We start from the raw sequence: 12,775 nt of genomic DNA, 5'->3' as shown, positions 1-12,775 counted from the left end.
CTACTCATCAAAAAAAGTGATCTATCGATTTATCACCTTTTCTACAGAACACTAATCTATCAAGCAACTGTGATTTTTGTCAAAATTTAAAATTCTCCATTGAAGAGAGTAATCTATTATAACACAGTTCTGGAAAGTTTTTTGCACGTTGCCTAATGTTCAGAATAATTATTTATGTCCATAAAAGTGTCTAGTTTCTGAACCATAATTTGAACTTTGGTCTTCTTGACTCCAGGTCTACCACTTTATCATTACTCAATATTTCCTATCATATGTGGAAAGTGCTTTTTTTTTTAACCATCTTACATAAAATTTAGATGTTTCTCTATCAAGTAATTTACTATTATGAAATGTCTTTAATGATCAAAAGGAAATAAAATATCTCTCAATCATTGATATTAAGATTCTTTTTTCTTCAAACATGTTAAATTTATGACTAAATATTTTTTCTCTAGTGGAGTTTGTTATATATTTGTTCATGTATTAAAAACAATTATTTCAAAGTTTAACTTTCTTTTTATTGTTATATGCTATTTGCATTACAATGAATTTGCTTTCAAAGAAAAGTTAAAAAAATAATTTTTAAGGAGATATGTTTATATTTTAATTCAAAATACTAGAAATCCATCATACTGATTCTTTTTTTTTTAATATAATGACTGAAGTTTATTGGTCAGGAGAGTGATATAGTCAGACCTGTACTTTTAAAAATGCCACTTTCATAGTTGTATAGGGGAAGGCTGGAGCACAGAGATTAATTAGGGAGACATGGTAATAGTTCAGGCCAGAAGTGATGAATGGTGAACTAGGGTGTTAGCTATGTTAATAAAAAAAAATGTAAGTGAGAAAGATGTTATGAAGGCAGAATGGATAAGACTTGGCAACTGATTAGGTGGGGGAGGGAGAGAAGAGTGAATGAAGAGTTAAGGATATTTTCTTGTATACCTGAATGATTAGAAAATCTGTGGTACCTTCAAGAGAAATAGGGAAACTAGAAAAGGGACTAGGTTTGGGGAGTTTTCATTTTTCCCCATCCTTGGGTTAGAAATTACCAGTCTTTAGCAGAAATTCCTGCTGTTCCTTTGGAAAAAGTAGGAATAACAGAGCAATACTGTCAAAACTTTCAATTCCTAAGGTATACAAAGATCAGCTATAGTAGGAATGCTAAAGCATTCCTAAATAAAAATTGTAATAATAAACTTGCCAATAAAAATATCTTAATAGAAGTCATATCTTTGTTTTTAGCTAAATAGTATCAGAAGGAAAATAATTCTGTGCTAAATTATGACTTTACCTCAAAGTCTTGTTCAATATAAAAAGTTCTATTTAACTCAAAGAATGAGGTATCAAAGCTAATCCGTTTTTTCCCCCCTGGCATTAAATTTTCAAGGCCTGTAGAGGTGGCATTTTCAGAATTCACATTTGGTAGAGAATATCTTTCTCAATGCCATTTGAAAAAAATCTTAAGAGTATATGGTTTTCTATCAATGAGTTCTATTGTAAGGCTTTTAATGTCACACATTTCTGACTTGAATATGAGACAGAACTTTAAAATTGAAAATGGTATAGAAGAAAGAATAGAAGCTTACAGTAAAAGGTAGGTGAAAGCTCCATGACCTCTGATCCATCTGGTCTATTCTTAAGAATCACTGCTTTGGGGCAGTGAAAGACCTTATGGCTCATAAACTAGAAGATATTCAGAAGAGCAAAAGAGTTCATACTTAAGAGGTCTGAATTACTGATAGAGGGGGAAACAAGTAAGTATAATGAAGACTACCCCATATTTAAGAATGAATTACTAATGTTTTTCTTTTTAAGTATTAATAAAAAAAACCTCACATATCACATAGGCATTCATTACTTATTCTATGTATACCACTGGGAAACAAATAGAACTGTTAGAATACAAAAATGCCAAAGGTAATTCAACTACAGCAGTCTAAGTGTAGCATAACTGATTTGTCATGACATACAATTTTCTAAAAGCTATTCTGTTAGAAGGCAATAAATGGGTGAACAAATGATTTACACTCTTCAGAGTCATAGTTATTATTCAGTATTTTATTTTTTTAAAAAATATGTACCGTATACTATTATGTTTATTCTCTTGGGCATAATAAACACATAATTGAATTTGATGAAAAATGGGCTTTATTCCAAATGCAGCATATAGTACACATAGTACCTCCTTTGTTTTATCCCTTGTGAAGATCAATGGTCACTTGAGATGATTTCATTCTATGTTAAATTTAATATATGGGCAATAAAATATTTTTAATTTAAAATTACATCCATATTTTCCTCCATCCTTTTTTGCTTTTTAAACCATGGGTCATTCCTAAGTTTTAATCCAAATATCATTTGTCAAATTTAAAATACCATATTTTAAATATCCTTTTTAAAATATTATTTTCTTACTAAGGAAGTAAGAAAATCAATGATAGAGTATTCAATTTTTTAAAAAATGGGTTCTGCAGTGAGAATGTCAGAAGTTTCACTGATTTTTGATATTTGGATGGAACTAAACATAAACTAAGTCCTAGAAATAAGGTTATATATCTTGCAAAGGGATTCTTATTTTGTTTTTTGAACCTCTACCTCTACCCTCTATCACCACCATTTGAATTTAGATAATGCTTTATTAAACTACAAAATTTATAATTTTAGATAAGATCCTTCACATTAAAGCCTTGCCATGATCTTTTCATTGTATGGAGGTGACTTCTCTCTCTAAAGAAGTCTATGACAATGCAGCATGAGGCCTATTAGACTTTGACAAGATGGAATGAATTGAATTTTGAATAAGGTCATCAAAATGCACTATGTTTCTGTTGATGACCATCAAAATGATGAAAATTTTGGCTTATGGTAACTCACAAATTATGGAAGAACTAAGACCATTATTGAAAGAATGATTTTCTATAACAATAAAATCACAGATAGCGAAAGATATCAGGGTAAATGACTTTTAGGAAATCAAGTCTCTGTCCTTTTTATGGACTTCTTTTATACTGTTATTATCTAACAATTTTTAATCTCTATTTTTTTGGCCACAGTAACAAAGACAACATGTGGGGATATGTACAAAATACTTGATATTTTGAAATATTAAAGGAGTAGCCAATTACAATGTATCAGCTCAATATGTAACATGTTTAGGGGATTTATTATCTAAGCCTACCATTATAACATATGAAAAAGGACTGATTATATTCTTACATCAAGAATATGTAGGAGCAGCTAGGTGGCACAATTGATAGAGCACCAGCTCTGAAATCACATAAATAATATATAGGGGCAGCTAGGTGGCACAGTGGATAGAGCACCAGCTCTGAAGTTCAAATATGATCTCAGACACTTAACACTTCCTAGCTGTGTGACCCTGGGCAAGTCACTTAACCCCAAATGCCTCAGCAAAAAAAAAAAAAAAAATATATATATATATATATTTTTTTTGTTTTTCTTTACATTTATACATATTTATACATATATATACATATGTATACATATATTTATACATATATGTATAAATATGTATAAATGTAAAGAAAAACAATGAAAACAATTAACTGAGAAGCATTATTTTGAGATTTTCAGATTCTGTGAAAATTCAGATCAAGTTTTTCTTGATTTTAAATAAACAAAAGGACTTATGATATAGAGATACCCATTCTTTTTTTGTATAGAAGGAATTATTTTTAAATTAAAAAACTTTCACGGTCCCATAACATGTAATAGTTGTATTCTTAGTATCCATTTGTTGGGAAAATCCATTATGACAAGAAGCTAGTATGAAATTAGTAATTGAGAAGCTCAAAAGATTAGAACATATATATGTGTGTGTGTGTGTGTGTGTGTGTGTGTGTGTGTGTGTGCGCGTATATATCCACAAGTTGGCAACCAGTGCCAAATTTTTCAATGTGGTCTGTATTACTGTACACCTACAATAAGGTGAATTACTGTGTGTAAGACTCATTAATGAAAATCAATAAAGTAAAAATCAGTTCACAATCATTGGTCCCTTGGGCACTCAAAATATATATGTCAATAAAGGGCTTTTTGAAGGCTATAAAGTAACTATATACTAGTTGCCTGTATTTCCTTTCTGTCATTACAGTTCATACTTCCTATAGTTGCTTGACAAGACTTAAATTAAGAATTCTTTTGGGGAAAAAAAAAACTATGACTTCAATAAAGCTCAAGGTAAATGAGAAGCAAAGTAAAGATATGAAATCTCATAGAGAGCTGATACATCTTTAAAAGATTTTTCAGTATGAAAACAACTTCCAAGAACACAGATAGCAACTCAGTGGACTAAGTTGTTATGGACAAAAAATTACAAATATCATTATTTAAAATGTTTTGTTTTCTGAAAATCATATATAACTCAGTGATTTTGTAATATGTTTCTTTGATAGCAAATGTGAAATGTAAAGTTTTTTGTATATTTATATAGTTATACTGTATTATAGTTCTCCAAATGAACTATACTAATGAACCTACTAATGAAATTCAAATGCTAGAAAAATTCAGAAATGTATATTACTGTTATTTCAGAGAAAATTTGTTCTAGACATATATTCAAAAGCAGTACCTACATATTTCATTCTTATTAAAAGCACTAATGTAGATAAAAGCAATCATGTTAAATTCTAAGGCATAGATTTAAAGAAAAACTAATTAATTAAAATATAAAACAGTATAATTGTTCAAAACAGTAAAAGCAGACCAAGTCTTTGTAAAAGAAACATTAAACAAATCAATTTTAAAAATTAATGCCATTTACCTTGCCGCATTTTTCTCAATCTTTTCATCAATGTTACTGAAGATTTGTTCAAATTCCAGGTCTCCAGGAAATGAATTTAACAAACATTCTATGTCAAAAGAATTATAAGAATATTCATCTCCCCAGTCCATTTCAAGGAACTGAAATAAAAATTTTAAAGTATGTTAACTAAAAATAGGCAAATGATACATGTTACAATAATACTAAATTATAATAAATATCTAATAAACTTGGCTCTTTTCAACAATGAGGTGATTCAGGCCAGTTCCAATAGACTTGTGATGGAGAGAGCCATCTGCATCCAGAAAGAGGGCTATGGGTACTGAGTATGGATCACAACATAGTATTTTCACCTCTTTTTGTTGTTGTTTGCTTGCTTTTTCTTTTCTTTCTCAATTTTTTTTCTTTTCAATACGATTTTTCTCATGCAGCATGATAAATGTGGAAATATATTTAGAAGAACTGTACATGTATGAACTATATTGAATTTCCTGCTGTCTAGGGGAGGTAGGTGGAGGGAAAGGAGAGAGAAAATTGGCAACTCAAAGTTTTGCAAGGTGAATACTGAAAACTATGTTTGCATGTATTTTGGAAATAAAAAGTTATTATCAAAATAAAATAAATATCTAAAAATACACAAACAACACACAAAATTAAAGTAGTTAAAGAATTAGGATAATATCAGAATAAGTAAAGAGATTTTTAAAAATATTCTATTAAGGCTAACTTTATTTTCTTTTTTGTAGTCTTTGAATCTTATAAAATAAAATCTCTCAAAAATGCATGAGCATCATATACATATCACTGAGATTTACAACAATAAAAAATTTTAAGTCATTGCAAAATATCTGGGAAAGTAGTAAGAATATCATTAGATGTTCCCCTCAAAGCTTGGGGAACAAAAATGTTCCCTTCTCCTCTCCTTGTCCTGACCAATACCCTGGACTTGGATATTACAGAATCTGATAAGAAGAGATTCCAGAAGTTGATAATGAGATGGGATGAGACCTTCTAGCCCCATGTCATTTCTTCTTTCTGACCACAGCCTCTTGACTTTCCATTGATCCCTCTCTGTCTTCTCTTAACCATATCCTTTGTCTTCCATTCTTTTTGTCTTTCATATTATGGCCCCCACCTCCTCTTCCAGATTGATTTCATATTTTTTGTTTTTACATACTCTACCTTGTAGTCAAATTGGATTACTTCCAATTCTCAGAATGCAACACACTATCCATTGCATCAATGACACTAATTCAAATGGCTGCTGGTCCCTAAATTTGGAAAGCATTTCTTCTACATTTCTACCTTTTCAAATTCTTAGCTTCTTTCAAGGAGGATTTCAGGTTCTGCTTCTTAAAGAAAAGTATTTCTTCACCTTCTTGGCCATTCATACTTTTTGCCTCTTCAAATTCTCTTGTATTTACTTAACCCCAGTGGGATGGTGGTTCTTTGAAGGTTGAGGTTAGCATCTGGTATGATAGCTCTGTAAGTAGAAGCTACAGCTGGCGTTAGAGGTCAGCTTATTTTACATGCTCATTTAACATAGGAGGAAACAGATCCAGAGAAGTTAAATAATTTGTCTAGGATCAAAGAGAGAATAAAATATCAGAGGCAAGATCTGAACCCATGTTCATGGGCTGCAGAGCCAGCAAGGTTTCTATTGCATCACTTTGTATCCCTAATACCTGGCATAGAGCCTCAAACACAGTAAGTTACTTAAACACTTTTTTTTTATTATTGTCTCAACTAGTTAAAACCAGTAGGAGATTTTGTATATTACCATAAATTCATTTTGGAAAAGTAATATAAATCATAGTTATAGATTGATGGATGTATCTTTAGTTGTATGTAGGTCAGGATAAAATAAAAAGCACTGTACAGACATCAGTCTGAGGCATTTCTCTGTTGAATAACACCAACAACAACAAAAAAAAGGTCACTGAAATGTTGGGTATCATCTGCAAGTAATTTGGCAGGGCTGAGGGTGTGAATTATTGCCAGAACTCATACATATTATACCAAAGATTCTGTGAATATTCTAATTCCCACATAGAAAGGGAACAAGGAAACTTTGGGGGGAGGAGAAGAAATTAATCTTATTTTCACATTAAAAATTATGGATAATGGTAATATTTTGATACCCACAAAAATTTTCTATTTTTCCTCTTTAAAATATCATTAGCAGTGGTATTCACATTCCATAGAAAACCTTGGATATAATGAACATAATGTAAGGAATGATGGAATAAAGACAATTTTAGAACTAGAAGAGACCATACACACCATCTTGCCTATCTCTTCTATACACATAAAGAAACTGAGACCCAGAGATTGAGTATCTTGTCCAAGACTAGTAGCTGAGTCATATCTAAAATTCAAGTGTCCTGCCTCGTAGTCCAAGGTTCTCTCCACTTTACTATAGCATAACAAGATGAATCCACAGTAACAAAATAAATCATTAAAAGAAAGATATTTTTAGTATAACTTTAGTATAACTATATAAAAAGTATAACTTTTTAGTATAACATATAGTATAATTATATCTGTATACTAACTTTTAGTATATAGTATATAATATATAATTTAGTATAATTAGTATAACAGTATAAATTTTAGTATAAAAGTTTAGTATAACGTTTTAGCATAACTTTAATATAACTTTTTAGTATAATCTCAAGCTTTGGGTTCAAATTCTGCTTTAATTATTCACAGCTTGTTCGGCCTTGGACAGTCACACTTTGGACCCAAGGGATAGTCTCTGAGAGTCCTTCCAATTCTAAATTTATAATCTTATGATTTTAGATTGCACAGTAATTAGAGCACTGGGCCTGGAGTCAGGAACATGAGTTCAAATTTGAGTACAGACATTTCTTGGCTGTGTGACCATGGACAAGTGATCTGTTTGCCTCAGTTTTCTTAAGTATAAAATGGAGTTAATAACAGAACCTACATCCTAGCATTGTTGTGAATCAAATGAGATAATATTTGTAGGATGCTTAGCACACTTTCTGACACATAGCAGATGCCATATAAATGTTTATTCTCTTCCCTCCTTCCCCTTTAGAAGTTGATTTCATTGTGGGAAATAAACCCAGGCTACAAAAAGTTTTTTGGTATCATCATCTAAGTCAATTTGGATTTAAGGATAGCACTTCTTATTTTTTTACATCTAAGTCATGGTGCATTTATATAAGGTATATAAGAAATTTCTTTTAATTTTTCCTCATAATTCTTCATTTTTTTGGCCACAAGATCTTTTTTGGTTTTAAACTTAAAAATTATTGAGGATCCCCCCAAAAAAATTTTATTTATGTAGATTATTTTTAGTTACATATCATATTAGAAATGAAAACATCTTAACATTATAATGAAGACAGTTTGGACCTCATGGCTCTCCTTGAAAAGGTTTCACAGGGACCTCCAGAGGTCTCTAAATGAGGAATGGAAGTAAAAGAGGAGAGGGAAAAAGGGAAATACCAATACTATAACTTGTTTATGATAGTGATGGTTTCTTTATTGGCATCATCAGTCTTTGCTTATTGAACTGTGTGATTTAAAATGTCTAGTAACTTTGGGGCATTTTAAATATAACACAATCAATACCAACGGTATTCAAGGTCCTGGTTTTGATATCAATCTAAGTGGCTTGAGAAAAAAAATCTTTCACCTCAACATAAAACAGTTGGGAATACTTCATAGATTTGTATTCTAAAAGTCTAGAGGTAAATATTTCCCATAAAGAACTTTGATTTTTCCCTTCCTACTCTGCTGAAAAAGTCAGTGTACACTAATCTGGAGAGAAATAATAGTGAAGTTAATTTTGCCTAAATGTTTAAAGGAGCCTCCATCTCAGTCAACAAATGCATACTTATCAGTTATAATGTACTGGGAAGCAGCACTCATCTGTAGTGCTCCTTCAAAACATAAGTACTGGCAGTCTAGCACTGTGATCTGCATCAAGGGCATAAGGAAGTCTGCCGCATGGATCTAACTACTTCATGCAAAAAGCAGCACAAAGACATTATTGAATATGTCTTACCAGAGGTAAGAGGTGGGCCAAAAATCTAAGGAAACTGGGATAACACTCAAAAACCTGGAAAATTAACTTAACAGAGACACTAAAACAAACAAATTTACATGAATGAAAAGGCCATGAGGTATAATAATATACAATGAAATCACAACTCTTTCACAGTTTCAAAGACAGGATTTAAAAACCCTTATGAAAAGATCATTTTCCTACTTCATGTTTTATTTATCAATTTAAGATTCCTTTATAATTCCAAATCTAGAACATTAACCATGAGATATCCATTGTAGCTACATATCTCTTCCTCAGACTCTGTGGCAATTCTTGGGGAACTCTCACTCTTAGAGCAGAACACCTTTCTTTTACTTTCACTTAGAGCACTTCAACATCAGCCCCAACTTTCCTAAACCTTCGTGTTTTCTTTTCCCCTCCTGATTGAACAAGAATTTCCTAATCCCCAGCCCAGTCAGAAAAATCTCCCTCCCACTATAACCTAGCACCTATTCTTTCATTGATAGTGGGCCTCCAGGGTTTGCTGCCCTTTGGGGCAATACCTCAAGCTTCCTAAGGCCTGGCTTTGCTAAATTTTCAATGTATGCATGTCTGCATATGTATACACATACATACATATATTTTCATAAATATTAACTTTTATTCATATATGAAAGCTGAACTTTCATATACCTATATATCTTCTATACATACATACACTACATTATGTGTATCTTATATAGATTGACAATTAGTGTAAATTCCTTGAAAGCAAACTGTCTTTTTTCTATTTACCTTTAAAGCATTTAGCAGTGTTTGACACAGAATAATGCTTACTAAATTAGCCTATCTATCCATCCATGCATGCATTCTTCTACTATAAATTCTTTTATTTTCCATCAAGTTATTGTCAAACAATATTTTTGACTACCTCAGCTTTTCACATTTTATTTTTATAAATAATGATTTTACCCCATGTCACGATAATCATAACTAACAACCTCTCTGGCCCTCTTATTATCTGCAAAATAAGTGGTTTGCATTAAATAACATTCCTTCTAGCTCTAATGTTCTGTAATTTGATTCCTTCCACCTTGGAATATAAATAAAAATATTATATGTGTATCTATTATGTAAATCTCATATCCTCTTTTGGACTAAGAACATTATAAAGGCAGGAACCATTTTATTTATCTACCACAGGCCTTGGCACAATTCATTGCACAAAATAGAAAATAAATAACTGCTTGTTAAGATGAATTTATGATTTACCATTCCAATTTTTGAAAGAAAATGTAATAAGCTTTACTGTAGAATTTTCAATAATTTTCTTGGAAGGGTATTCAACAAAGAAACAAAACCTTTTTAAGGAAAAGAGGGATTAACAGACATGTAGGGATTTGGAGACATTCTAAAATAATATGATTAATATAATGAAGTAATAAAAGTAAAAAAATGGATTTATTAGAAAAAATAAAAAGCTTTCATTTAAGGAATAAAGTACTTATGAAAATGTGGTGGTGATTTCACATAAAATACAAGGCAAATACTTATATGTAAATATAAGTATATTATATATAATGTATAAATATTATATATGTAAATACTTATATGTAATAGATATATAAATATATTTAGCCCATGATAATAATGGGCTTAACATCTCAAATTATGCTGATGCAGATTAAAGTATCTTTCATTCACTCAACAACCATGTGTCTGTTATATTCCAGGGACTAGAGATAAAAAGACAAACATACCCTCAAGAAGATACAAAGACAAACATGCCCTCAAGAAGCTTGCATTCTACTGGGAGAAAAAAATACATATGTCACTTAATATAGTATATAATTTGTAGATGTTATACATAAATCAACAGTCAACATTACATATAATTAACATATAGCATCATGTGTGGATTTGTGTATATAGGTAGACATAAATCTAAGAGATAAAGATACTGGACCTATGAATTTCAATGGTATAAGGAAGCTCTACCAATTCAGATCAGCAATTTTTTTTCCTGCAACTTAATTGTCTTAAAGGAATTTCCTAGAACATAGAGAATTTTGACTTGAAATCACAAAGATCAATATGCAACTGAAGTGGGACTAGGCTTTCTAAACTTCAATACTAATATGTTTACAACAATAGTGACTATTTTCTTAAGTTTAATTAATTCTACATAAAAAATTAATGTAGATATTATGATGGAGTAAATGCTATTACATTATTACATGTATTATGTATTATTACATAATAACTTTATTTTTCAAGTTGGTGCACAAATTAAAATTATATCTTTTTAATGCATTAAACATTGGAGGGAGGATTCTGGGAAGATGATGAAGTAGAGTGGTAAATTTCAAGCTCTCCCAATATTCCCCACAAATAGAAGAAATTTGTGACCCAGGGCAAACACAGACTGCTGAAAAATCAAGATTTGTAGAAGAACAGGGGTCCTCCACATACAACCAGAGAAGATCTGAAGACACCCTGTCTGGGAATTAACATGTCTAAAATGCAAACACCTCCAGACTAGCAAAAACATCAAGTGGGAAACCCTCAAGCTATCTGGAGCCTCAACAGGAACCACAGAGACTTTCACCTCCCTGACTGTTTGTTCAGTCAGGATTTGAGTCCGGGAAGTCAGAGTGAACCTGAGTTGATTGGGAATGCCAGGCCCAGCTGTGCTGCTAAGAGGTGGCCTTGGGCAAGAAGGAACCAACACCCGTGAGTGCAAAAAACAGCTGGGCAAGGGCACTGCTGGCTGTGGGCACTTGCAGGAGGATGGAGATCTTAGTTTGGGATTCTCCATCAAAGGAGAGAATTGAAGGGAAACTTGAGGCATCATTCTACCCACCCCATGATTACAGGTGCTTACCCTAATATTTAAAAAACAAATGAACCAGCAAAGAAGAAAAACCCCCACCATAGAAACATTATGGGAATAGGGAAGACCAGGGTTCATCTTCAAAGAAGGACACTTTGGGGAAAAAAAAGCTTCTACCTCAAAAAAGTAACATGAAATGGCTCCCCAGAAAGAATTTATAGAACAATTCAAAAACAATCTAAAAATCAAATGAGATATGTTGAGGAAAAACTAAATAAAATAAAAATCATCCAAGAAAAATAAGATTATGAAAAAAAGAATTAACTAACTAGAAAAGGAAGTACAGTCTCAAAGATGAAAGAAATTAGAATTGGACAAGGAGAAACCAGTGAAGCTATGAAAGATCAAGAAATGATAAAACCGATTATAAAGAATGAGAAAATAGAACAGAAAGTGAAACATAAGAAAAACGACAGATTTGGAGAACAGATCAAGAAGAAAAATTAAAAGAATAATTGGACTGCCAGAAAAGTTGTGACCAAAAAGAGAACCTTGACACATAATGCAGGAAATAATTCAATAACATTGTCTTGGAGTCATAGAACCTGAGGGGAAAGTAGAAATAGAAAAAGCCAATAACCACCCCAAGAGATCAAAGAATATTATTGCCAAATTTCAAAAACCTCCAGATCAAAGAGAAAATTTTTCAAGAAAGAAGGAAAAAAAAAACAATTCAAATATGCTGGAACTATTGTACAAAATTAGAATTGTATAGAACTTAATAGTAGCTACAAAAAAAAAAAAAAACAGGTCCTGGAATCATATCTACCAACAATCAAAAGAACTAGGATTGTGGCCAAAGATATCATATCCAGCAAAATTATCTATAATTTTGAATGAGAAAAAAAAATGGACCTTCAACAAATTTGTAGATTTAACCAAACATGAACTTAACAGAAAATTTAACATATAAGAGCCAATACCAAAGATCAATTTTAAGGAACTCAACATGAATAAACATGGACAAAATGTTTATTTTTTTTTTTACATGGAAAATGTATACTTTATATTTAAGATTCACACCAACAATAGGGTAGTTCAAAAGAAAGATTGGCAGAGTTAAGGTAAAAATAGT

The 12,775-nt window shown here is 31.4% G+C and overlaps 1 protein-coding gene across 9 annotated transcripts in view; it reads right to left on the bottom strand.

Moving 5' to 3' along the window:
- KIAA0825 (KIAA0825 ortholog) overlaps positions 1–12,775 on the bottom strand; it is a 541,416-nt gene that overhangs the window by 463,506 nt on the left and 65,135 nt on the right. For 6 of the 9 annotated variants that reach the window (XR_012484705.1, XM_074282080.1, XM_074282081.1 and 3 more), the window contains one exon: positions 4,787–4,926. Coding sequence is in view for 8 of the 9 variants with exons in the window: in XM_074282079.1 (XP_074138180.1) it covers positions 4,787–4,926 (140 nt within the window). In the remaining variant the exon portion in view is untranslated. Of the gene's footprint in view, positions 1–4,786; positions 4,927–6,091; positions 7,246–10,567; positions 10,961–12,775 lie in introns of those variants that run through there. The other 3 variants (XM_074282083.1, XM_074282084.1, XM_074282082.1) reach the window with 3 other exon arrangements.

The sequence above is a fragment of the Sminthopsis crassicaudata genome, chromosome 1 (genome assembly GCF_048593235.1).
Source record: "Sminthopsis crassicaudata isolate SCR6 chromosome 1, ASM4859323v1, whole genome shotgun sequence".
NCBI lineage: Eukaryota > Metazoa > Chordata > Mammalia > Dasyuromorphia > Dasyuridae > Sminthopsis > Sminthopsis crassicaudata.
This window is presented reverse-complemented; position numbering and strand designations above follow the sequence as displayed.